Source organism: Aythya ferina (assembly GCF_964211825.1).
Source record: "Aythya ferina genome assembly, chromosome: 1".
In the NCBI taxonomy this organism is placed as follows: Eukaryota; Metazoa; Chordata; class Aves; order Anseriformes; family Anatidae; genus Aythya; species Aythya ferina.
Genome location: NC_140296.1, coordinates 18,145,401 through 18,173,108, shown reverse-complemented (window position 1 = coordinate 18,173,108; position 27,708 = coordinate 18,145,401). Strand labels below are relative to the sequence as shown.

Below are 27,708 nucleotides of genomic sequence, written 5' to 3'. Positions count from 1 at the left end.
TTACCTAATTAGTTACTAATCAATTTGTCACTTAATCATTTACATAGCTGTAAAAACCATCTCTGAGAATCTCTGCCATTTCCTTCTCTCTAATCACTGAGGAAACACGAACCTCCTGCCTCCCCTCAGACAAGTCTCTTGCTGTGCACCTAGACGAGTGGGGTCAGCATGGGTGAATGCTGCAGGTAGGTGCATCTCCCACAGGCACGTCAGTGAAAGTCTAACGATGCAGTTATCTCAGAATTTAACAACAGTAAAGTCTAGCTCCAAATCTGATAACCAACACTCAGATTTTACAGATAGATCACTTATCACATGAATCTACTGAGGAAAAGTATCCCTTAAACCACTCTCTTCTAAGTCACTTACTGTTTTATAATCTTAAAGAATCTTTGCTTTGACCTCTTGTAAGTAACTGGATACAGCAATTACTCGTAGCAATGGTGCCTAATAAGGATTTTTTTTAACTATATCAGAAGTTAATTAACTATTAGACTGGCAGTGGGAAGGAGAGATTTGATAGCTGTGTACACAGGGAGATTGACATAGTTAACCTACGGTTATTTTAACAGCAAGTACAAACCACTGAACTCTTACAGACCTCTAGCCTGATTACAAGATCAGCACAGTGTGTGGTTGAGGAAGAAGCTTTCAAAAGAACGTGCACACAGTTTTAGGCAATTATACAGAACATCAGTGCTTGAATTGGACAAGGTAATTCTGTTTCCATTTAAAAACAAAAGGAAAAGCTTCATGGTCACATACCTCATTGCAACATTGCTGCCATCAATAACTATTGGCCTCAGGTTGTCACCATCCTCCGTCACATCCTCCTGCAGCGGAGATTCTGACCTCTGAGACTCTATGGAAGACGCTTCACGCATTACACTAGTGTTAGCATTAGTTACAGACTGATCAGTCTCAGTTTTATTCCCAAGTTTGACAAGTTCTCCCAAAATATCGTTTATTAAAGCATCAGTACCAAGTTTATTTAGTACAAGTTGAACCTGCTCTTCAGAGTAACCCAACTTAAGTGCAAACTCCAGTTTGGTTTGATATTCTTTCACCACATCAGGGGGCTTTTTGACTTCCTTCGGTACTATCTGAGCCTCTTCTATCCTAAAGTCTTGCAAGATTTCATTTCTTTTTAGAATATGAGGCTCTAAGCAAGGAGATCGGCACAGCTGTCGGTGAGTCTTAGGCAATAAATGTGATTCTGATGCAGAATTATTCAGTTTCTCTGAATCATTATCAGAATTTGTGCTTTCTTCAGAGTCACAACTGGAGCTTCCTGAAGTCTCTTCAGATGCCTCCTTGACTACATCTTCTTTCCTAGAATTAACCTTATCCATCGTTGGCTTCTCCGCCATCGACCAAGGTACAATTGCATTTATTTGTGTGCCAGTGCTCCCCACATAAAGATGGCCTAAGTCATGCCCCAGGTGATCCTTCAAGCCCATGAAGCTGCTGCATGTACTTGACTCCACTTTGCTGTTTTTCTTGTATTCCTGAATATAAAGTGTTCCGTATTCCTGAAGAGAGAACAAAAATGTTGCAACTGGTTACACATCTTACTTGTTTTGTATTTTCTTCCTGCTTCCTTGGAACTGCACTTACTGTCTCCCAGAAACGAAATATAACTTATTTTTTAAATATGGAAAACTTTTTTGGGAAAAAACAACAACAAAAATTAATAAGGAATAAATGTAGGTAAGCTGACTAACAACTGTTTTCCGAATGTATGAAATACTTTTACTTAATCATTTCTAGAAATGTGAAAGAATAGGAAAGTTTATATAGTTTATGAAAATAAATAGTTTAATGAAAGAATAGTAAACCAAACAAGCTTTTTTTTACTTTAACTCGGAATTCATCAAGAGCTAAAGGTACCCAGGTATTTCTTCTAACTATAGACAAAACTGCAACAACAACAAAAAAATGCATCTGTACAAGTACTATAAAAACTTTTTAAACTAAGTAGCTTAGATTCTCTGTTGAATAGAAATTAGCATAATACTAGATTACCTGGCTTATTAGGCAAATAGAAGACACTACCATAAACAAAAGTTATTAGTAACATAAAAATAAGAAACTTATTGGCCCTAAAATACACTATCGGTTAAACTAAATACACTCAAGCTATTTCTGAACTCTTTCATAAAGTGATAATTAAGTGAAGAAAGGCTAATTGCTCTCAGAGTACTGCATTACTAACATATATAGGATGTAGAGGCATGGATTGATCTAATGGCCAATAAAGCCAATGGAAATCCTTGCACTGATCACACCAGGCTATTCATCAAGCCAGTACGGCAACAAAATTAAATGCTAATTTCAACTCTTGGACTTGACTCGTGCAAGCCTTTTACTGGATCAAACTAAATATATCGAAAGAAGTCACATAGGAAGAATGGAAAAAAAAAAGTTGCAGTTTTCTGGACTTTGTACATTTGCTGCACCAGTTTTTCTGGAGGTATTTCGTATAACAGTTATACAGAAGTTAGCTGCCCATTTCATCACAAAGATTACTTCCACAATCTATACTTCTAAAGATAGCTTGCAACCTCTTTCCCGTATTTTGTTCTTTTAGAAGAATTTAGATGGGAATTTTTACTAACTGCTTCAACTAAAAAAGTAAAAGACTTCTCATAAATGACAACGGTCAGTATGAAGCAATTCTGCTGCAAGGTTACGATAAAATAATAATAAAAAAACACCAAGGGAAGACTACGAAACAAAGAGTTTGTTCACACTTCATCTTACAAGGCAGAATATAAGAGTAAGATGTAGACTCAAGGGATTTCACTTGAACTTGACAAATACAGTACAGACACAAACTTCATTAAAGAAGTTATATTGAGAAAAAAACATTATGCTAAGCAGAATCCCTTGATCTACACTAATACAAGTTACTGATACATCCCACAAAGAGCCAACATCTCTGACAGCAAGTACATTAACTCTCCTATTCCCTTACAGGAGAGCATTTAAGAATAACCCAGTGTTTTTTAAATACAGTGTACGTTCCTCTTCTAGGGATAAAGATCTGGGTGCACATGAGCAATTCATCCAGGCTGGCCTTAAGACTAAAGGGAATCAACCAAGGAAACCGGCCCCTGATTTAATCACAGAGCATCCCATAGGCACTTAATGCTAAGATATCATTGCTGGGGTGGAGATTTCATTAACTGAATAAAAAAAGTTTACCTGAGAGTTTTTAGTTATAATACATAAAAAAAGTCACCAGAAGCATTTCTGTATCCAGTGCCATAATCTGGTTAAGACGGACCACTAAAAATATTCTACTTTGAAGTTTTATTTTGATCTGGCTATTAGAAGGGAGTAAGGCCACAACATTCTCCCAAACAGAATATCAAGGAACATTACGTTCCCTTAACTTGAAGTTTTAGGATTTCTAGCCATACCACAGATCAAACACAACAAGAAATTAAGAGATGAACCTTTCCAACCAGTGATTTAGTAACTAATGTAATGCACTCGATAGCACAGTGCTAGTAACAAATCACAGCGATATCCCAATAAAAGGATACAGTTAGAAAACCCAACGGTGTGGCCTTCATAGGACTGACCCCCCTCCCAAAAAAACAACAACAACAACAAAAAACTCAAACAAGGAAAACCTATTGGAAGCAAGGCTGCTAAGCAACAAGCCCTTAGTTGCTAGGATGCGCTCCTTTAACATACCATCATGAATACTAGCGCGGCAAAAGAATAATTTGGTATGAACAAAAGCCCATGAAAAAGAGTGGGACTTAAGTGCGTCTGGTTTCCCCTCGGAGAACAATGCAGCTGCCAAACCAATCTGGAAGGCCCGACATCATTGTTCCCCAGCCGCAATCTGCTCTGACTCGAGGAAGTCCAGTTAATGGGCAACACTGAAAAGTTGAGCTGGCTCATGTACCGCCGCCGCAGAATGCGCTCGGATAATGGGTCGCTGCCTAAATCCGTGTACTGTGAAATGTCATTTTAGCACTCAGCTAGGAGGAGAGAGAGGCTGGGTTTTGTTTTTCCTTCTCTCCCCCCCCCTTGGAAGTGTGTGGGGGATGAGGTTGGATATTAACAGCATGGCATAAAGAAATCTTGAAGTGCCTCGATCACCAGGAGGATTTTGTTTGCTTAGTGTTAAAATAACACTTAAGTCGTTTTCCAATTCCTTCTTCGCTGAAATTTGAGTGCCTCACAGCAACTACAGTCATAACACCCTCCAGTGTGATTAAAAAACCTCATTGGCATATGAATATATCCGAAGATCAGACCTAATACGGAGCATAGTTGAGATGATTTGCACATCAACTACATACAAAAAGTGACCACAAGTTGAGCTCCGTGCATTGTTGGGAATGTATGTATCACCCCCCCAGCATGCATCTGCTTTAAGTCTCCCCAGTCTCTCAAGGGTAGTTAAGACGAGGCATCCACTGCAAATCCCAAACTGAAGATTTCTGAAATAGTTGTGCTTAACAAGCACTGTGCTATTCCTGGCATTTGGCCTATACCCTGCATGCAAACTGTACTTGTTTTCAGACCAATTTTTGCAACATCCGTGAACTTTGCACACTGTAGTTGTGGTCAGCAGCATCTCTCTGAAATGCTGGCCTTGGGAGCTCCCAAGGTGATGTCCCTTACAAGAGCCCCCATTAGAACCATGAAAATCAGACGCCACTGTTAAATGCTGCTGGAGTTGATTATTTTATCTTGACCTTGTTAGCGAGGAGCAATATGCCAGAATCTGTTTATTTGGAATTCAAATTCATTCAAGCACTAGTGTACTTAGATATAGCACAATGAAGGTCAAAAAAAAAAAAAAAAGCCAACAGAAAAGGTCACATTTATTCAAGGAGTAACATCAGATACGAAGAACTCCTTACACTCTTTATTTACAAGGAACTCTCATTATGCACATAAGGTTTTGAAGTATGCGTGCTGATACAATGCAATATAGATAACAAAAACATCCACTACGAGTTCTGACTTGACTGAGTGCCAAACAAGCAAACAAAACAGCCAAAAAAAATCGTGTCAAGAAAAGTCTGCAACTTTTGGTTATGCTGAGTAACATAACATGCTTTTACGTGTAAAGAAAAAAAAAAAAAAACAAATTGGGGGTTACCAATTTCATTATAGTTACAACAATGTAACTTTTAAGAACAAACTACAGCCTGTTTGAAACCAGAGCATCTCATGCTAGATTCACTGATAATGGCCCAAAATACTGTACTATTGAGTCATTTATGAAGCATAAATGTAATACGTTGGATGAGAACTGTGCTATTACATTGTAGAATTGCATTCCTTTTTCATTTCCATTTTCATCCACTGTTCTCCACTAGCTGTTAACAACAATCAACTCATTAATTCACGGAGTATTTCTATTTCTCAGAGGAATGTGGGCAAAGAGATCATCTAATCTTTTAATGCATATTCTGAATATTATTCACTTACAACTGAACATAAGAAAAGTAGTTTAATGCAAATTTCGTTCATGGAGGAAAATAACAAGGAGCAAATGGCATGTCTTGTGGCATAGTACCAGAAATTGTGTATTCTCAAAAGAATTCAAGAGTTTCTGAAGATGCATTCTACAGTGAAATAGATCATCTTGTTTTCACACAGGAAGTTTTTTTCTAAATCTTCTAAAAAGAAAATGGAAAATATTGAAATCACAGTTTGTTGAAACACTGTAATCACTTGTCACAAAGAAGTGCATAGCTGATCAGGAAAGAAAAAATGAACGTGTGTTACTCAAATCGTAAAGATACTGCAACAATGCAAATAAAATAATGAATATGTAATAAATACCTACTGCTGTAGTTTCTATGTATTTAATTACCATTGTATTTCAGCGAGTGCTGTTGTCTGCATCATTCTACCCAACAAAGGAAGGATGTCCCATTGAACAGATTGGTTAATGCTCTGGGGCAACAGATGTCTACTGGAACTGCAGGAGACCAGCAACTGGTGGCCTGCCCATCTTCTGAAAACTTTCAATAGACTCATGCATATGTTCACACAATAGGGCATGTGGTAGAAATGCAAACCTCTTTTTAACCCTTTTATATGCTCTCTTTCCCTCCCAACTCATATATGAAGGTCTTTGTTTTTTTGTTTTGTTTTTTTTTCTTTACAGGATCCTTGGAACACAGGCTCATGGCGTATATAGCGCTTGTTCTTCAGCCTAACATCTGAACTCAAAACATAAAACAAAACAGATTAGAAACTTTATAAAAATAACTGTGCTAGATTTGACACACTTATGAATAGCTTTCAAAGCACAAAAGCTTTGAATGGAACACGTTCCCACCTGAGAATATCCTAATGCTCTCACAATACAGTATCTCTGCACAGCTCACAATGGAGCTCTTCCTATTTTCACAAACAGAAAAACTTACCCATTGTACGGTACAAAACAAAAAAAGTTTTCTTTCTTCTTTTAAAAGCATTTTCTACCTCTCAGAAATTAAAATAAGCAGTAGCCTACTTGCAAAAAGAACGTCAAGACCCGTAACTCAAGGTTGAAACCTTCCCTTCTCCTCAAAGGGCCAGAAGGAATTTTGTTCTATGGATGGGTACTGCCTACCATTTTCAGGTTCTTGCAAACGCACCGTTTCTACTGCTTTTAAAAGTTCCTTAACAGAATGCACTGAGCCAGAAGATGACTCTTTAATATACTTAGTCTTCATATATATATATATATATATATATATATATATATATATATACATATTTTTTTTTTTTTTTTTTAAGAGGTACCCAAAGTGTGCAAACCTCATCTGACCCAGACGCTAGCTACGTTGTCGGAGCACAAACTGACCTGCTGGAACATCAGAAAGGCGAAGCGTCCCATTGCTGCAGAGAGAAGCCCGTATACTTACGTTCGCTGGGAAACACACAGACATTGGTTTCTTGTAGCTGTTCCAGAAGCAACTCCTTAACACGATTTCAGCTGCAGACTTCAGGCTAGCGAGCAGAACAATGAATGGATGAACAGATGGACCCGCAATGTCTTTGCTTAACCTATTACTGAGCGGAAGAGGAGCCAATCACAACCCGCAGCGCTCACAATTAGTTGGCCGGGCAGATGCAAGGCAACCTCCCCACCCTGCATCAGGTTTGGAGGTTTCTAAGATAAGCAAGTTGATGTCATTCGCAGGGTCTGCCCCGGGCAGCATGTGTATTAACGAGGGGTATGCAGCAACAATAGGCCATACAAAAGAGACTAGCAGGCAGCTGCTGTATGAGAGCCAGAGTCATTAGGGAGCAGGCTGCCAACAAGAAACACCTGGCTTGGGCAGACTTCGGCTTCTCCTCATTGTTTCTAATTCATGAAACAAAGAAAAGGAATTATTTTTTAAGTAGTAAAAGTTGTGAGTTCCTATGAAATTAAAAAAAAAAAAATCACTCCCGAGGAATATAATCTCTTCCATCACGGAAACTAAAAGTTTTTTTTTAAGGAAAAATATTGAGGTGAAATAAATCCATCAGTAGCTATGCGTGTTCCCCTTCTCTTGTTAGCAAAATTAATCATATCGGTACGTTGTGCAAGGAGCTACGAAAGGAGCCCACACTAGGCACTGAAATGTATTCAGAAACCGCTTTCTGAATTTCCTGACACTTTTGTGCATCAGTCACTAAGTGTAATAAATTTGCATTTATACACAGCTATAACAGTACTTGTGGGTATATTTCAGTTTCAGCAGAAGGCAAAACTGATTAAACTAAACTCACATAATATTAATACTTGCAATAATGCACATTTTTATGCAATGGCAGTGAAACATTAGGGCACTTGACAGAAAGGCAGCAAGAAGCACCCTTTTGTTCTGGCACCGCTCCTGTTTGTAACAGGACTTCTCTCCCTGTTATTTCACAGGCCTGTTCTGGATGTCAAGATCTTTCTGCTCCTTTGCAGTGATGAAATATTTGAACAGAAGTCAGGAGCTAGGCAATAGCCGGCTTCTCTTGTTTTTATTTTGACTGAGGTAAGCCACAATGATAACCCAAACCCAAACTCCAGTCCTGCTCCCTGCACTGCCCAATGTTTCCAATCCAACAGGCCCTAAAACAGCAGCAAGGTTTGATGTCTGATTAAAAAAGCAGAGTCATACGGCCTTCCAAATCAGAAGCTGCCACGGCTGGTAACCTCAGCACAGGCAGCTCAGTGCAGAGAAGCACACAGCCTTGCAGGGATTCGACATTTGCAAACATTCACCTGAACGACTGCTAGAAGAGCAAATTTTCTGAACTTCAGCATCTGTATGTGGCTGAAAGCATGACTGAAAACCACAGGGTCAGCTGTCCTCCTCCTCTGCTTGGGAAGACAGGCGACCTGCTGGGAAACTTCAGCTGCGATTTAGAAGAAGTAACGAACGTGAACAGGTTTGTTAGGCCTCTCTGGGTGATTTCCCAGAGCTTGATGTTGATGTTAGCGATTCAAGGCAGTAAACGAAACCACACTCCACCACGCTACCACCTGATGACTTTACCACACGTCCAGATACGAAACTGAAGATCAGGACCCCCAAGTTTAGTTCCTCTGCACTGTCCACTAACCACTCCCGAGAACAACAGCCAGCACCACTATTTTGGGGCTTTTGAGTCAGCGGCAGGAGGAGACTCCTCACTAATTTCTGCCACCGTGAACACAAAGACTGAGGGAAAGCTACCCACGAGCACAGTGGGAAGCCTGATCTCCAGCACTGGATTAAGCCTCTTTGCAAACAGCAAATAAAAGCAGTGATCTGAAAAAGCTAATCAGTCCCTGCTGTGGTATTTAGACTACCTCAGTCGCCGGTATTGGATAACCTTAAGCATGTTAAAACTTCTGTAGGCAAAATAAGAAGCCAGTCCACTTCCCCTATGCCCAAGATCTGCCCTTAAAAGCAAGCGGGATCACTTGGTAGTCATTAGTTTAATATCTCCCTGATTAGAGCCAGGCACTTCTTCCGTGATACCAGAAATGCCTGTTTTGGCAGAGGGCATGTGAGCCACCATTTACATGCAAACTGAGAACTTCCCAGCACAGAAGTGGTGTCCTTATGGCTCCACACACACAGCTAGGACAAGAATATGATCGGGCTTGAAAACCTACCTTCAAAATAAGGGTGTAAGTTCTGGAAGTTTATTTGCTAAGACGGGTCCCCTCAATGTCTTCTGCAGTAGCAATAAGTATAACAAAAACAAACAAACAAACCACACAAAACAAACAGAGAAACCCTACACCACAAAACAACTTCCCATACTCCAACCACGTGTCTTGTGGGCACCAGGTCTGAGCGTCGGCTGCTGGTAAATCTTCGTGCTAACGCCACGCTGCTGCCCTGACTGTGACTAAACTCGGGACAATCTCAAGACTTGTGCTATATTGTTTCATTTGCATAAAGTTTTCTAACAAGCTGCAGTTGCGTGAATTAAGAAAACATTTTTTGCATGATGTCAGCTCCGTGAACCAGCTGCCTGGACTCGAAGAATTCTCTCGGCTCGCCCCTGAAAGAAGCTGTGCTGCCGAAGGTTTACAAAATGTCAGATCATCCCATTAAATCATGTTTGCAATGACAGCACAGCATTCATATTAAGGTTTTAACCAGTACACTAGGCTTCCTACTGGGATTGAGGGGGTCAACAAAGAAACCTCAGTAAGAAACAATGTGGATCTCCTGTCACATCTGTGACGGGCTACAATAGAATCACTCGAAAGTACACAGCGCAAACGAACAAAGAGCTCTACTTCTTCGCTAAAACCTGCAAATCCCATAACTTGACTAGCTCAGCAACCTCCTCTCACCTCATTTAAAATACAAAGAGTCACGAAGTTAAACCCCGTCGCCAAACTACAGCATATGGCAGCTCTTCAAACTTCTGACCTTTCAAGAGGGGGAAGCTCCCAACACCTACTTCTTGTGGCTCCCACAGATCCCACAGCTCACAGCGCTCATCGGGTCTCTGACGCCACTTGGCTGAGCAGCAGGCTAGCCCAAAATCGTGAGCTGGGTGGAGGTGGGGGGATAACTCGGACTCAGAGGCAGGAGGAGAGTTGAGGAGGGCGCAGAGCCAGGGGTAGGATGCTGTAGGGGTGCAGCCTCGGCTGGGAGAGGGGTGGGAAGGGAAGAGTCCCCTCCTTGGGAGGATCTGAGGGACCACAGCAGACAGAGCTGGAGCACCTAGGAAATCCGGACTGCCTAGAGAGAAGAGCTGCTGCTTTCATGCAAACCTTGACATTTCAAGCACAGAGACAAAGCCTTTAAAAAAAAGAAGTGATTGTATGCAAGCATAACGAGTGGTCACTCCGTAACTCCCGGGCTACGGTTGCAGCAATTAGATGATTTGCCTACCAATGCATTTCAGTATCTTTTGTTGTAGAACTTTATGCTAAGTCTCCAGTAATAACTGATGTATTTGCAAGAAACTGAACAAGTTAAATCAAGCACATAACACTGCATTTATGAAACTGAGACAAAGGTTGTATGCTAAGACAAAGCTCACTGCTGTGCCATTGCAAAATATCCTACGTTCACTGCTGTACTTGGAAGCTGCAAGGGAAATGCTTTTATTCCAAACAATGAGGTGGAAATAGGTGTTCAAGACCAGGCTGGATGGGACTTGGAGCAACCTGATCGAGTGGGTGGCATCCCTGCCCGTGGCAGGGGGCTGGAACGGGATGGTCTGTCAGGTCCCTTCCAACCCGAGCCATCCTATGGTACGATGCTACAAAATGCAGCAGAAATTCCTCTTCACCAGTCCGTGTCTTGAGTGATGCCAAGTGTCTCAAGCTCAGCACTTGGAGAGAAGAATGCTTAGTTTGGAGAAATGCTGAAGTGGTACTCTAGACGCTATCTACACGTGGCCACAAAACAAACAAACAAAAAACCACCGCCACTCTTACAGCCACACAGAGAACTAACCGGCCAGTAAAAACCCCCTAGAATTCAGGAACACAACCGATGTTATGATAAAGATGAGTAATGCTCCGCCTAGAGAAAATAGCTGGCCTGCAAAACAAATATTTTTAAAGTATCAATTGCATTTTAAAGTGCAATGTGATTTCTCCATAGGAATATAAATAAAACCACTTTCAAATGAAAAAAGCTGAGCGGCAAAGAGTTACTTCAATTGTGGAAAGACAACCAAAGATGCCTGTAGTTATCCTTTAATTTTAACAAGGCAGGGATGCACTTTCCACCAGGCCATCATCCTAAGAGGTCAATGAGTTCCCAGTGTAAGATCACCAGTATTGACAGCATGCAAGACTTGAGCAAGCTGTTGCTCAATTCATCACATCCTCTAATATGTTTTAAAGAGAAGAGCAAAAACTTAAGCTTTTTCTTTTCCAGAAGTAGCAATTACTTCTTTGCTGACCATGCAGATGAACAGCTGCAGTCTTTCCTCATCTGTGGGTAGACAAAGGCCGTGACCACAGGCTGTTTGCCATGAGATGACTTGGTGCCCACATGCAGCTGCCCCCAAATACTGCTGCCTGCTTAAGGAGGCCGACGGGCTCGAGTCCGACCAGCCAACTGAGCAGAAAGCACAGAGCAGAGACACTGCAGTCACCCCACAGCCTCTCTGGGCAGCCTGTGCCAGGGCTCCGTCACCCGCCCAGCACAGCAGTGCTGCCTGGTGCTCAGAGGGAGCCTCCTGGGTGCCCGGCTGTGCCCATGGCCTCCTGTCCTGGCACTGGGCACCACTGAGCAGAGCCTGGCTCCGGCCTCTCTGCACCCTCCCTTTGGGGATTTAGGGACACGGATGAGATCCCACAACCACATCACACATGACCACATCTGCATAAATAAACCAGTGCTTGCACACACACACGGCACAGCCACAGAAGTCCTGCTTCCAAGAAGAGTAAGTCAGGTGACCAGAAATTCTTGGTGTTTCGGGGAAACAGATACACAAGAGCAATCCAAACTGTATCAGGAAAGTGTTCTCCTTTACGGGATGCAAATGTAATTTCACCATTCCCACTGTTTGGCCATTCAAGGTTTAATTTCTTAACTATGCCTGTAGAAGAGGATCCTTTCACTCCCTGTTCAGATACAGCCATGAGTAAGACCCACCAACCCTGCGGACCTTGCTTTAGGATTGTTCCCTCAGTTACAGTCTCCTGAGGGAGGGGATTTTTTTTCCCCTCTTAAAAAAATGCAAGTATCATGGAAAAATATAACAGCTGCCACTAGTGCTGAGGGTAAGTTCAGAAGCTTTCTTTAGAAATGCACTGTAATCTAGTATCTTGTATTTATTTCTGCTCTTGGTGATGCAAGAGCCTACAATATGTTGTTATTAAGGAAATTACCCAGATTAAAAAAGGACAGAAAAATCACCTGCCTGGTTATCAATTCCAGTCTGTAGCCACTTAAGGGTCTATCCTACTTTTACACAGCTTGCTAAAGGAAACCAAGAAAAGCAGCTTCCAACCTGCGCCTTCCAGCTCTACCAGTCAGTTTTTCCTCCTGATTGCAAACCACGATGTCGAAAGCCCCCTGCCACGCAGCAGGGTGGCTGCTGATCAGCTGCTCCCATCCACACCAGGGCAGTGCGGAACACGCAGGTTTCTGCCACAAACTGGATGACGACAATTAGTTTAAGGTCATTGCCAGAGGACATCGTTTCATTCCTTCCTTATTTTGATTTATTTACTCGTGAATTGAGGCAGAGACACCGACAAACAAATCCCTGTGGAGAGGAGAGAGGAGTTTCCGGCGGTACACGTTGGATTCGATCTCTTCCCACTTCCAGAATGAGTCACGCTGTCTGGGTGCTTTCTGAACGTGAAAATCTGAACTGTCTAATTAACTTTCCTTGTGACAATATTGGGCGGCCAGACAATGCCTACAACTGTACAAAGTGTACGCCGTCATGCTTAGCAAAGTACTTTTATTCAAATTTGTTCTGTCAGAAGAAAATCCGCTAACAAAACTAACATGGTTAAGTGGGGAAAAAAAAAAAAAAAGTATTGTCTTCATTTAAATACAAATTTCAGAGACTTTGCTAGTCAACCTAACATCTTTTATCTGTGCCATGCTATTATTAAGAGTTTGAAAGGAGTGTCAGAGGAAAATAGGCTTCTCAAACTGTCTAGCGACACGGGCAGGTTGTGTTTCAGGTCATGCTGCTGGCAAGAGAGCTCCTTAATCTCCAGGGTTCCTGGACAGAGTTCAAGGTGTTGGTTGGACTCTGTGTAGCCCTAAATGGCTTCACAGGGCTATGCTTATTTGAGAGACAATTCCTCTGCCTGTACCACGCTGCTGCAGTTGTCATTTTGGACTGGAGCCTTCTCCAAGGGAGCTGCCAGCAGCGGATTTTCTGCAAGACTTTCAACTTTACAATTCACTCTCTACAGGGATGAAAAAGCCAAAAACAACATGTTAAGGTTCAGATTTTTTACTCAGATTTTTAAAGTAAAGAATTAAGAAAGAGACAGCAAATGTGGTTTGTTGAGACACACTTGGTATATAATTCTTCCCTGCTTTCTGGGGAATCTTTTAATAGCGCTGACAAGTAGTAACAACAGCCAGATCATTTGGTAAGCAGGTTACTGTAGCTGCAAATCCAAGCTCAAACAGAAATAAAGAGAAAATAACTACCCAGAGATCAATCTGATTACCTGTCATCTAGGTAAGGATTTTCTTCAGATTGCCGTATCCCAGAACTCAGGAGAACCGACCGGGAACTCCACACACTAAGCTGCAGACACCAATCTTTGAAATCCTAATTTTACATATTAATAAAAGTTTGGCCACTTTTGTTTAATAACCTAATATATCAGAAAGAGACAAACCATCTGGTAGTGATTTTAAACAATCTTTGTAGGACTTCAAAGTTGCAGATTCATTTTGTTCTAAGCTCAGAAGGTTGCAACTTTTAAGTTAGAAATGAACATTGCAGACCAGGTTTCCTCTATGTTTAGTCCCCACTTTATCATTTTATTTTTAAAGTTGGAAAGCAAACCAGATTTTTGTCCTGTGAGTGAATACCTGTGCATATTCCTTCATTAAAGTTAATACATTTTGATTCTTTTTGGCTCCCCAAGCTCACATTTTCCTTTCCTGAGTTCCACCCTCATACACCGAGTGATGCTGCATTTAAAATTAAATGATTTAGCTTGCAAGGGATCTCCAGAGGTCAACTAGTTCAACAAATCCCACAAAACTCAAAGCAAGGGCAACTACAGCAGGTCACTCGGCACCTTTCCCAGTCAAGCTTCCAGTCAATTTCCAGGGCTGGATATCCCACAGCCTCCCTAAGCACCTACCCAAGCGCTTAAATGCTCTCATGGGGAGAACGTTTCTCTTTATGGCCAGCGAGAATTTCTTCACTGTGACTTGTGACTGCTGGATCTTGTCCTTCTGGTCTATTCCTCTACACAGAGCATTTCTGTCTTCTCCACACCCTCAGGTTATAGAGCTGAAGAGAGCCGTAAGACTCCTGAGCTTTCTCTTACCAAGGCCACAGAAATTCAGGTTTCCCAGCCTCTCCTCGTACGTGAGGTATTTCAGCCCCCTGCACATCCCTGGAGCTGCCTTCTGGATTTGCTCCAGTCAGTCCACGTCCCCCATCCTCCAGAGACCAAACCTGGGCACGGCGCTCCAAGGGTGATGTCCTGAGTGCCAACAAGAGGCAGACAACCACCCCGTGCATCTGCTGGCTGTGCTCTTGCTAACGCAGCACGCTTGGCCTTAGGACCTATTTCTGCACAGTTTAATTTCTCCTACGTTATAAGGGCAAAGGAAGCTTACCAAGTTCCACTCCTAACAGAAGGGATGGCCCATCTGGAGAAGAATGCAGAGTTCAGAAGAAACAGCCTAACTTTGAATGAATTTTGGAATTCAGATCAAGCTGCAGCTAGTGGGCACCACACTCGTGAGCCACACAGCCTCTTGCTGGAACCAGATGAAAGCTCTGCCAATGCACGCACGATATCAGGTGTTATTTTCCACGCGATGGCTACCATAAGAAGCTATTACCAGACAACTGATCAAGCGGCTGGGGAAACAACAGCTGAAGCAGAAAACTCTGACTTTAATCTGACAGCAGCCAGCGCGGGCTGTAGCTCAGCAACAGCTTCAGGAAGCCCAGACTGCAATCCGACCGCGACAGCGCCGGGAACAGCAGCGAGCCCAACTCACAGCTCAGCTGGCGGCCCAGCGAGAGGAGCAGCAACAACCCCGGAGCAGCTGCTATAGAGACTCGTGAACCCAGGTGCACTGCCCTGGGCGTTTGTAAATCACAGCCCTTCCCCAGCCAGGAGAAACCATTTCCAGAGGTGCGTCTGGCAAGACAAACCGTATGTATTGGAATTATGGCTGAAGGAGAAATTACCTCAGGTTTATAACTCGGTTGAGCATTTTGAGCTGGGGAGGGCCTTAGGGGATGTTGTTGCAGTCTGTGAGGCCCTCAGACCCTCCACTTTGATGGAGAACTCCACGAAAGCGCTGATGGCACTTTACCAGGGAAATGTCTCACCAAGGATGAGGCTCTGCTTCGATGCCTTGTGCAGGAAGGAGTAGGTAACTCCATGGGTCAAATAACTTCACAGATGACGAAGGATTCAGAGCCCTATCAGAGACAGGGCACCAGTTATAACTAGGAACGCAGAGAGACAAGGGTTTAAAGATACCAGCTACTTGTGTAAACAGAAACTTGCAGAACAAAAGGAAGCTAGGGAAGTAATTTCTATTGGCGCAATTGCAATCTGTCCCTTCTCTTAGCCAAAACCACCAGATTTAATTAGTCCTAAGATAAAAGGACCAAGTGACAGCAGAGCAGCAATTTTCAACTCATCACAAAATCTCAAAGTTTCATGGCATTTTCCTTCAAGAACTGATCCATTGATTTCTCAACTTAACACATCACTTTTTATAGCTCATATGGGAAGCCGGCTCACAGAAATGGTCTTTCAGGAACTATCATGACAGCTTTAGTCAATTACCAAAGCACTCAAGGATTTCAGCCTCTTGCCAGCCCCAGAGCTTGAGCTACTTGCAGCAAGCAGACTGCTTTTCAGGTATCTGCAGTAACTTGTGTCACATGTGCCGCTGAACACCTCCAGCTTCACTCACTTCCCCAATCTTTGGCACCGCTCTGCAACTTTCAACCACCTCCTAAGACATTCCTTTCATACCAAAAGAAATTGCTGTATTTCTTCCTCTGGGAGGATTACTAATGACCACTAAATTCTCCTTCACTCCCGACCACTTCATGTCTTGCTTTGTCTCTTCCTCGCTTTTCCCTGCTTTTCTCAAAATACCGACTTCCACATAAATAAAATCCCTCCTCCTGAACACAGCTTTACTTTTCTCTCCATCCAGACTCAATAAAACTATTTTATGAGAATGAATTCTTAGTTTGTACAATCTTGCTGAAGTTTTATGCCTATTTATCCTGAAAGAACTCAGACCCAAATCACTTTGGATTAAAAACAAAGGTGTTGGGAACTATATTTTCAGAGGGTATATGATGTTTCTACATTTAAAGGACAAAGGACCCTGGGGATGGTCTAGCATTCTGTTCTGCATCTGTATCTACCTACATGTATACATAAACAGACATCTTCCCTCCCAGGGAGGAGGATGACGAATGAGAAATCTTCAAGTGTTACACTGGTATCATAAATCAAGCAAAAACAACCCCAACACAGCCAGGCACTCAGGAGAGGTAGTCTGGAGCGTGACTGTGCAGTGAGCCTGGCAGAAGGAATCCTGCAGTTGCAGAGGGCGAGCTGCTTTTCTCCCTGTGGCAAACTTCAGAAAGGTTCTTGTCTGGACCTTTCCAGCTGGGACTACAGATGCACAAGTCTGCAGATTCAAGCAGTCTCTTAAAACATTCTCCTTCTGCAGCTGTGATACAAGAATGAGTAGAGCTGGAGTTTACCAAAAAGCTAAAACAACTCCTTAACCAGGGAGCACAATATCCTTGCAGAGTGACAAAGCGTCAAGTCCAGCTCTTCACGCTAAGCAAAATACAGTTTGAATTTTTGGTAGTGCAAGCCCAGCCTTTTCACACAAGAAACGTGATACAGCCTTAAGTAATCAATCCCAAAACAGGTAAAAAAGGGAAATGCCTAGTTCATCTAAGCAGAAAGCCCCAGGGTTATGAAAACGTTCGTCAGTTTCTGCTCATCAATAAACAACATGGCACAGAACATGCCTTTTGACACAGCCTCAAGATGCTACATACCAGTATTTAAAGATGCAGAGCTTTAAGGGGGAAACCATCCATATGGTATTTTCCCCCTCTAACCCTGCAGAGCTGCCTATTCCACAAGATACGTAGAGGAAAAACATGGAGAGAGGGGAAAAAAGTAAAAGGAGGAGGGGGAAGAGAAGGAAAATTTGAGAGATGCCTCATAACTCTAGCAGGAAGGCAATTATGAGAAAATCAATTGTAATCTGCTATCTGCGTGCTAACTGGAAATGAGCAGGGGGTAAGAAAAATGACTCCACTTCTTGTTACACCATCTTACCTCTGCTGTTCTTATACACTACTTCAAACATACAAATTAGTGACTAAAAAGCAGTAAGTGTCAATTCTTTCAAGCATAAAAAAAAAAGAGGCTTGTTCAATTAATGGGTTACTCACTTCAAACATATGGCAGTGGTAGTACATTCACTGTAAATATTTAGCATGCTTGAAGACGGGAGGCATTTTAAACATAACTGCGCAGTACACAGTAAGAAATATCACACATAACTATACGATAACTTCAGTCCAAGGACTGAAACACTTCAGTCTTTTCACAGAAACAGTTCGCTACAGTCTATGTACAACATCTGTTTCTTCTGGTACCTCGGATATAGTTTCCGGTATCACAAGACATGAAAAAAGAAGTGCAACCACCTTCATCACTAATAAGGCCACTGGCCAGCTGCCATGGCAACAAACACTACGGAAATGAGTGAAGGAGGAAATATCTCCTGAATAACAACAACAAAAAACCCACCCCTATCCACTACTTCCTAGCTACATGTGGGACATTGCTTCACCGAACAGCAGAAGCAACAGAATAATATTTACAGAACAGGAAAAAGGTAAGTTTTACGCCATAACCTGGCATATCCCATTTCCAGCCTTCCCTTTGATTACTGTAACTCTCTACCCCCACCTCTTTTACTACTGTCATTCTTTTTCAAGTAGCTCAGCTTTTAAGAATTAATTAAAATACAGGCTGAGATCCATGGTTAGTAGCGGAGGCTAGACAATTCAGATTAGGATCTGTTATAATTAAAAAAAGAAAAGCATAAGCAGTGAAAAATCCACACAGACTTGAAGTACTCTAGGGTAGGGTGTTTTTTTTTTTTTTTTTTTACTATTATTATTTTTTCCAAAGTATTCGTTCAAGCCAGAAGTCACAGATCTGATGCAGAAAATACTGAACAAGATTGTGACCTCATTAACATACGAAATCAACCTAAATGACATGTGTCCTTCCTACCAAGCACTGAGTACTTTTTTTTTTTTAAATCTGTAGCCATTTCTGAATACAACAAAAACTGACCTGAGCCAAGCAAGTTCCTCATTTCACTTCAAGTTGTCTTTTAATTGTCCTGTTTTAGCTTGCTTAAGGAGTATTTTCATCTACGTGTAGGATATGTAAGATGTCAGTGAAGAAAATCTTGTAAGGTTTTCCACTTACCTATGTAAAATTAAAGAGCAAATGGTTTCATCAAATATTGAACTGAGCCTCCAGTCTTTTCAAGTCTCATCAACTGCTAGTCTAGTTTCCTTCAAAGAAATAAACAGCACTAGAATACCAATAGCATTTTAAACAGTTGGTACAATCCAGAAAAGCAAGCAGTGAAATCACTCCAGTGGACTGTTACTCAGCTCACTGTTCAGCCTAAAATGCACAATATACACAGATGAGTCAAGTCTAGATAATCCTTCATGCTCTATCTAGTTGAATAGTGCTGGTTTTTAAATTGCATACCTTAAATAAACTCCACTTTTCTTTGCATTTATAAGTCCACATTTCTTTAAAGCTTTTCGAGTTGGAGATGCCTAAAAATTTTGGGGGCAGTTCTGTCAACCAGGAACTCATAAATTATAGCTGCTTTTCTAAAAGGATCAAAAATGGTAATGTTTATTGTATGACCACTGAGTAACTGCTGTCCTATAGATGTCTAGTGTAGTAGTAACAGTGAAATGGGCACATTGGACTGAAACCATAAATATGGCAAGGTTTGTAGGGAGATGAGATTGGTTCAACTACCTCCACTAGAAAAAAGAAAGTTTTTGATTTCTCAACACTAGTAATTCTAATTAATGAAAAAGAAAGGGAAGGGAGAAGGCAGAGGAAGCACATTTACCTGTAGAAGTAATGTAAGCATGCTAACATAGCAGTGAACTTGTTTTGACTAAGATAAATTCTCTTAAAAATGACAGCACACTTGAATTCTGATCAGCTCACTACCTCACACTTTGTCGAGGTGGAATCTCATCTCAGAGCATCCTCACACAGAAAAGAAAAAAAAAGAAGTTTGTTAAGCTTTCTCTAATGCTGTCCCAGAAGAAGGGTGACAGTAAGCTCGTAGGATTGCTCTATGGGCACATGCCAGGTGGCAAAGCGACGGTGGAGGAGGAAGCATCCCGGCACTCTGCAAACCCAGACATGAATGGTTTATTTTTTTTTCCAGATCAAAAGACTGTACACCCAGCACTTTCTTAAGCACCTTGTTAGTTGTGTAACACGAAGATCCCCAGTTATGAACCACTGCTCCACTGTGCAAACACAGACCAAGAGGGCAGGACGCAGCACTTTTAACGCTTCTCCAGGTGGAGAAGCGAGACCTGATGCTTACCGGGATGGCTTGACGTGCTGAAGCCAACTTTCAGCAACAATATCCGACAGGGGCTACCTGGCCTTACCAAAGGCACAGGACTGCCGGCCGGGCCCGGCTGCTGTCTGTGGGTGCTGCACTCACGCAGCAGCCGAGTTTCCTCGCCCGAGGGCATTACAGAATAACGTCAGGGTGCCACAAACGCAGCCGTACATGCCCGACGTTACTCATACCTGTCTGCAGAATCAAGTCCAAAACACACAGGTGAATGGAAATCATTATTATATTTTCCTTTTTCTGAAGAGAAGCTGCACCTGGAAAGGCTGGGCTGGACCTGGCCGTGGCTCAGGCGGTGCTCTCTGAGGTGGCCGCCTGCCGCGGCTCTGCCCGCACAGCCACCAGCGCGGAGAGAAGCCCCCCGCCGCCCTGACTTATTAAAAATAATAATTTAAAGAAAAGGGTGACGGCGGGGCGAGCAGAGGACACGAACCAACTTTCTAATTCCCTCCGGGGCTCCGAGAGGAGCGGGGGCACCCCGGGACCCCCGGGGCTGAGGGACGGCGCCGTCTCCTACCTCCACCGAGCTGCTCCCTCCACCTCCTCCTCCTCCTCCTCCTCCTCTGCCGGCCGGGCGACCTCGGGGAGGCGCCGGGGGCAGGGCCGTGTTTACCCGCACGCCGGCCCAGCCCCGGCAATGGGCGGCCCCGGGGCCGCCGCCATGGCCGCTGCCACCGCCCCCCTCTCCCCGGTCCCCCCCCGGGCACCCACCTGGCCGCCATGCGGGGCGGAGGGCGGCTCGCCCCGCCAAGGTCGCCGCCACCTCGCCCACCGCCACCGCCCGCCTCATGGCCTCAGCCCGCCTGGCCCCCGAGCCCAGCCGCCGCCTCTTCCTCTTCCTCCTCCTCCTCCTCCTCCTCCTCCTTCTTTCTCCTCCTCCTCCTGCCGGGCGGCACCTGCCGGTGGGTGCCGCGGTGCCGCCCCCCAGGCACCCACACACGTCCCCTCAGTGCTGGAGGGGAGGCTCCGTGATGAAGCCCCCCGTGATGAAGCCCTCCGTGATTAACCCCCCTGTGATGAACCCCTCCATGATGAAGCCCCCCGTGATGAAACCCCCCGTGATGAAGCCCCCCGTAATGAACACCCCTGTGATGAACACCCCCCGTGATGATGAACACCCCTGGCCACGGCAGCAGCACGGCCTGGGCTTGTGGTCCTCCATGCCCACCCGGCTGCCACCAAGCCAGAGCTCTGTGAGCGGAGCCTGCTCGTACCTCGCTGTCCTGGTCTTCCCAGGCGGAGGAGCAGGGCTGGGAGAGCTCTTTGGCAAGGACGGCAAAGGGAGCCTGTGGCGGAGTTGGTGGAAAGCTCAGTTTCCGTCCCATGTTCTAAAACGGGGGGTGTTTCCTCCCACCCCGCTGTTGCTGCTGTGGAGATGAAGTAATCCATCTACCTCGCGCCATCCCACGGTGCCTTCTGTGTTCGTGCAGACGTGGCTGCGCGCCAGGGAGGTGGTTAGAGGAGATGAATGAAGCGCCGATGTTGTGGTTGTGGCTTGCTAGCTGGCTGAGCGTACACACGGCACGACACAAAGCCATCGCTACTCACAGGCGCAAAGCGTGTGTGTAAGCGTTAGTCACGCACAAAATCAGCCAGGTTGGAAGAGACCTCCAAGATCACCGAGCCCAACCTCTGACCTAACACTAACCAGTCCTCCACTAAACCATATCACTGAGCTCTACATCTAAACGTCTTTTAGAGACCTCCAGGGATGGTGACTCAACCAGTTCCCTGGGCAGCCCATTGCAATGCCTACTCGTATCCTACTACTGAAGTTTGTAAAGAATTCTTCAGGCACCCAGCAGAAAATGGGCTGCATTTCTGAATTTTGCATGTAATAAACCCTATGAAGAAATATCAGCCTGAAACGCCGTTCTTCAGGTTTCATTTTTCCAATAAAATGTGATAAATTTACTTGACAGAACATTCTAGAGAAACAGATCCGTGTCACTTTCCTGTATATATTTCAATAAAGCTTCCCTCATAGAACTGACAGAGTCTATAAGCAGGATGGCATTGTCTATTCAACCTGTTCAGCACAAGATCTGCTCAATTTCTCAGTGTATCGCATTCCCAGTTTGCTTGAGCATAATTTGGAAGGTTCAGCTTGGTGCAAGGGGTTGGCTGTGGTTTACTCCTTGGCTGTGCAGAAAGTCTGAGACCTCTACTAAAAAAAAAAAGATAATGCTTGTACCCTTAGTCCCAGACATGCTGATGCTGTTTCAGAAATGTCAGAGTGGTGTCCAAATGCAACTAACAATATTAATTTTGAAGAGGAAATTAGTGAAAGCAAGACTAAAGAATTAGACACTTGCGATTCCACTTTGCTGCTTATTATGGAAGGCTTTGCTGGTGATTGAGGAGTGTATGAGTCAGTTAAAAGCACTGCGGCACTGAAGAAAATGATTCGTAATTATCAGAAGAGGGAGAGACTTGAATTGATTTTGAAACTACTTAAAGTCACAAGAGAGTTTCACATTAACTTTTTCCTTAGTAAACTCTAGTTCCCAGTGAGTTTGTCTAAAGGATCTTTTTGACCTCGTCTCCTCTTTCAGATTATGTAAACCTCCAGTACCTTTGTAACTGATGAAAATGTGCTCACTGTAAGCATGAGTTAAGTTTGCTCAAACGTGAGTTTAAATGAAATGAGCTGCTTGATGTCACTGGATTGCTTATTGGCAAAATCCCATTTCCTCCCTATTGACTTAAGTAGCAAGTTGCTTCCAAATTAAAATAGAAGTGTGGGAGTCAGAATCCAAGATTTTTCTGTCCCATGATCGCAACCCCCAAATATAGCAGCAGTACCTGGAAGGGAACGTTGTAGGAGTTAAAAGTCTTCGTCTTGGTAGGACAGTCAGGTGCTGGGAATTTATACGCCTCCAGAACTTCCGATGCCTCCCTTCTCCCTCTGAGTTTGCTTCCCCATTACATGCTCACTGTTCTTCCCACACCACTGTTTTTCAGGTTTTGCTGAAACTCAGGACTTCAGTAGCTCGTCCGGGACTTTCACATGTTGCACAACCCTTTCCTGGTACGTAAAGGGAGGAAAAAGTTGTTATTAATAACTGACAATGCACTCGTGAGCATAATCAGTGCTTAAAAAAGAAGAGGGAAAACAGGACCAGCTGCCCCGTGCTGGAACCAGAATCTCCTTCATTTCCAGAATCTGTACTTACATCACTATAATGTAACAATACACAATCAGATAAGTTTATAAACAGTATGTTTTCTGTGAAACCATCTGTCTTCCCGTGCATGTTAACTCTAATTTCCCTTGTCTTCTTTATGAATCTCTGTTAAGTCAGGTTGGCTTTAGCAACTGTGCATCACAGCTGTCTCTTTTTTTTTTTTTTTTTTTTTAATAAAAAAACATATATTAATATTTTCAAAGTTTTTTACTTTTTCAATTGTGCTGTGCATTTATTCTGCCATTTCTGCTCTCCCCATACTAGCTACGGCTGTTTTCCATGACTTGAATATTTTCTGCCTGTTGGGTAGAAAATGCCTCTTTCATGCCTGCATTTGTCCAACAAGCTGCCCTCTAAGTGAACCTACTCACCCTCTTAACCTGGGAAACCTGTGTTACGTGCCTTCCTCCACACCAGTCCACTTCTTTGATTTAGTCCCTGCTCAAAATTCTCTTGATCCGGCTTGTTCTCATCAGTTGTGCCAGAGCAGATAATGGATTTCAACAAAGCGATTGTTAGTGCTTGCTGCCTTTATTTTATAACTAACTCCTGCTTAACTTTCAGATCCTAAATGGTAACTCTATTTCCTGCTGGCCACCTGCTTCAATATTTTGAGTACCTTTTGCAAGTAGACCCTCATCCTTTTTTTTTTTTTTTTTTTTTTTTTTTTTTTTTTTCTTTCTTCACTAAAACACAATTGTGGTCCCTGGTTCCAAACTGGCATCTTTAAAACATCTAGATGATTCGTCAGCTCTTGCTTTAGCCTCCCACTGTCATTATTTTCCCTTTTCAGCCACCACATTTTGTCCAGTTACTTTTTCATCTCAGATCCTTGTGCTGCTTCTGCCATGATTTGCGTAGAAAAGCCTACATACTTGCTATGACAAAGCTGCTACGACAATGTACATTTTGTTAATTTATGTTACCACAGCAACTGAGTCATGCAAAGATGTAATGTCACGTTGTTTGATACTGTACCTTGGTATGCTCATAAAAAGCTAGGGAAACGGGGTCTGTGCAGAGCTGCTGTGGAACTGGGGCTGAAATAGTTAGATAACCGTACCTACAGAGTAGGTGTCAAGGGTTTGTGTCAAAATGGATGCACTGCATAAGATCCTCTAGGAATCTAGATTTGGTTCTGTTCAGTTCTGGGAGGAATTGCAGACATGCTGGAGGAGGGGGTTAGGGTCTTGACAAATACAAAACTGGTCTAAAAAGCAAGGCATAACTTGTGGGGGGGACAAAAGCAAGCTGCTTAATTTAGGCAGGTATTAGAAACTGCACAAACTCAGGAAAAAGAACAACTGGTGAAAAAGTAACCGTTCAGAAATGAATCTGGAGTCTACTGTAAGCCATGAGCTTAACATGAATCAGCAACGTGCTTTTGTGGCAAAAAATTATAAACATCCCAGGAAGAAGTACATGTGGGACACGATCCATGCGGTGTGCAGTATTGGCAGGATATCATCAGAAGGGTTGGTTTTGTGCACCATAGCCTAGGAAGGATGGGAGCCAACAGGGGACAGTGCAGGTGGCAACGATAACAAGAAAAGGGCTGGGAAGTCGAAAGGATCTGCAGCTGTTGGACTAAAGAAAAGAGGGCAGGGGAAAAACATGCTAAGAGTCGTCATGTACTTAAAAGGCCATCGCAAAGAGGAAGGGAATAATCTATTCTTGGGTAGGTAGAGTAAGATGTAATGGATCTAAATTGCATCACGGAGGAAAAGCTTTTTTAATGGTAACATTAGTGAGGCACAGCTTTATGTTGCGGGGGGTGTAGTAGTGTCTCCATTACTGGATGTCTTTAAGGATGTGCTGGACAAGTAGTAAGTACTATTGATCTGGCATTGGGATTGGAAGATGGATAAGGTGACTAACCCAAGTCCATCACAGAGGTATTTTTCTGTGATTACATGTACTCGCAGGCTCCTCATTATTCACCATTCATTTATCCAGTCCCACTGTACATTCTGTTTTCTTTTCAAGTAGGATCCCCCATCATTCCTGTGCCCATTGCAGGGCAAAAAAATGTTTTGCCCCATTTTTCTCTCGAGTATAGTTGAAGACCCAAGCTTTTCTCATTTTCTTGGCAGCCTGCAAGAGACACGTGTTGGTGACTTGTACTGCAGTGAGCTGCCGAGGTAACTGATAATTTCATGTGAGTCAAACATGCAATAAAAATTATTTAGATGACTGTTTCAGTCTATTCAAACACGTTCCACATAAACCCTACATAATGTTAACATAAATCTGATGTTCTTTGGACATATACTAGATAAAATCACTCCATTTGTAATATATTATTTGTATTCCAGACCTAGCTCATGCACACACTCCTAAGTTCCCCTATTTTCTCTGCCAGGAGCTCATAGGAGTTTTTAATGGGAACTGTGATGTGTTATTTATTTTCTAGGTAGCATTTTCTTTTAAATTTTAAATTAAAACTGAATTACAGTTCAAAAATGTAGCTTAATACCCACTTATGCATTTCAATTTAACATAAATAGCTTATACCAAGAACAATGGCCATTTGTTTTCTAGTTAGATCTGATCAACAGACAGCACACATGATAGGTTTTCTATTTTCTGGCCAGGCTATCTAGTCTAAGTAGATATTACTTGCTTCTACAAACTTTTGCTGCTACAGCCTTAAATCAGCATGTCTGCGAGTGTAGACCCAGGCACGTTTTGGGCACCCTGGAATAAAAATGCTATTGCAGTAAATGCCAACGCTGAATACATCACTTGTGGAGATTTTAAAGACAATGTCCATTAAGAGATTAAACCTACATTTTTCCCCATTATAGGTAACTTTGGAAAATTGGATGGCCATTTTATCCTTTCAAAGAATGGAGTTTTTCTTTCTGTACTTGTTCCCTGTTAAAGATTAAAAGTGTGCTTTTCTGCACAGGATATGTATTGCCCATTTCTTTTATCTATGCACACCTGTGTACCTGCATGTGTGCTGATCGCCATATTTGCAGCAATGTGGAAAAAGAAGCAGTGAATAAAGGGGCAAAAATTCATGATATTATTTTTTCAGGGTCATAAAAATTAAAATCCAGTGATGGAGAACTATTGACCTCATGTGAGGCAGAGGACATTGGGGTTATAATGAACATGTCAGTCCTCAACAGTGGCTGAATGAAATCAGTATTAAAAAAGAATAAAAACCAGAAAGCATCATTATGCCACTGTACACGTGTATGGTGCTCCAGGGTTTTGGATGCTCCAAGCAGTTCTTGCCTCTCAACAGAGACACAGGAGAAGCAGGGAAAAGGGGTGTGGATGGTCAGGGATGTGGAACAGCTTCTCCGTGAGGTGTGACTGAACAGACACTCTTCAGCCTGCACAGGACACACAGCCAGGTGAGGGTATGAGAGAGACTTGTGAACCATGAATGGCATGAAAAACATCAATAGCACATAACTATTTGTTGTCCCTCTTAATATGGGAATTAGGGAGCATCAGATGAAATTGTCAGGTGTCAGGTTTCAGAGTAAGCACAGGAGAAATTCCCTGAAACTACCAGGTTTTTTCCAAAAACAAGCAGAGTCATACATGGAAGAAAAATCTCTCTAGAGCTATTGAAAACCGAGGAGCAGAGATCTCTGTTTCAGCGAGTCCCTAAGACAGCTCTGAGCTGTAAGCTCCCTGCTGGAGCTTTTTATGTTTGTTTGGTTCTTGTGCTTGGCAGAGGACTTCTTCAGCTGGCTGCTGCCAGAGAAAGATATGGGGCTGGGCTAAGACCCGTGTCCCAGTGTGAACATTCGTCCTTTAATGTTTATTAGCCTGTTTACTGCGAAAGCTCTGAAACACTTTGAGTTGTCCAGGGCTCTGCTCCTGCAACCTTACAGCACTGTGGGAGACAGTGAGACTGGGAGGTGATCAAAAGGATAAGCAGGAGGCAGAAATCTGCCTTTGATGAGTCAGCATATTTATTTTTTTTTTAGTTGAAAAAAAGACAAAAAAAAAAAGACTGCCTCATCCATCTGTGGACGCAAGCGTGGCCTGCATTATCACCTTCCCCCTCATCGTGAACAAAACAATCAAAACCCTGAGGCTTCTTGAAGCCAGGAGATGCGTCAGTAACGTGGGGGTGGGGGAGCCAGAGAAGTAATTCCCTGGCTGTGCCTGTGGGAGAGCGAATGGAGCAAATGCCAGCTCCTTCCCGCAGCTGGGAGCCAGCGCTTGGGGGATCCCTGAGGTGGTCAGGGCAGGTCAGAGGCGCGGGCTGCAAAAATTCCACAGCAGCGGCAGGAAGGAGAATTACTCACTGTCAGCACATCCAGGGGCATGATTGAAAACCGAGGGGAATCTTCTTCCTAGCAGAGAGCAGGAAAGCAGGAATCTGAGGTTCAGAAAATGCTGACGGACTTTCGCTTAGCAGGATGTGTGCGCATTGGCTTCTGGAGCCCAGGAAGGACAGGAGGCACCTCAAGCTTGTTGGAAAGCTGTGAGGCACGGCACAGCCAGAGGAACATCGGTGCTGGTGGGGGTTCCTCATGCCAAAGGGCCCCTTTGGGCCGGGGAGAGTGCTAGGAGAAGTTGGTGAAGAAACCCAGTGTATGGGGTTTGTCCTTCCTTTAGGAAGGTCTTTATTACCCCATGTATTCATCTGTTGCTCTTTAATGGATAAGGCAAAGAAGTAAGATGGGAGAGTGAAATGC

At 43.3% G+C, this 27,708-nt stretch overlaps 1 protein-coding gene and 1 long non-coding RNA gene across 3 annotated transcripts in view; both read right to left on the bottom strand.

Annotated features, from left to right (window-relative positions):
- The window catches only part of ZC3H12C (zinc finger CCCH-type containing 12C), a 45,683-nt gene extending 24,482 nt beyond the window's left edge, over positions 1-21,201 (bottom strand). The window contains exons 1-2 of one of the 2 annotated variants that reach the window (XM_084497823.1): positions 21,065-21,201; positions 766-1,532 (exon numbers count right to left, since the gene is read on the bottom strand). In XM_084497823.1, the coding sequence (XP_084353949.1) occupies positions 766-1,532; positions 21,065-21,175 (878 nt within the window). In that variant the 5' untranslated portion in view covers positions 21,176-21,201. Of the gene's footprint in view, positions 1-765; positions 1,533-20,561; positions 20,656-21,064 lie in introns of those variants that run through there. The other variant, XM_084497824.1, reaches the window with a different exon arrangement.
- A 518-nt stretch (positions 21,202-21,719) lies between these two features.
- Positions 21,720-27,450, bottom strand: LOC311423613. Its single transcript, XR_014685753.1, has 3 exons — positions 27,316-27,450; positions 22,656-22,878; positions 21,720-22,017 (listed from the first exon to the last, which is right to left on the bottom strand). It is a non-coding gene; the product is annotated as an uncharacterized lncRNA (long non-coding RNA).
- Positions 27,451-27,708: the final 258 nt, after the last annotated feature.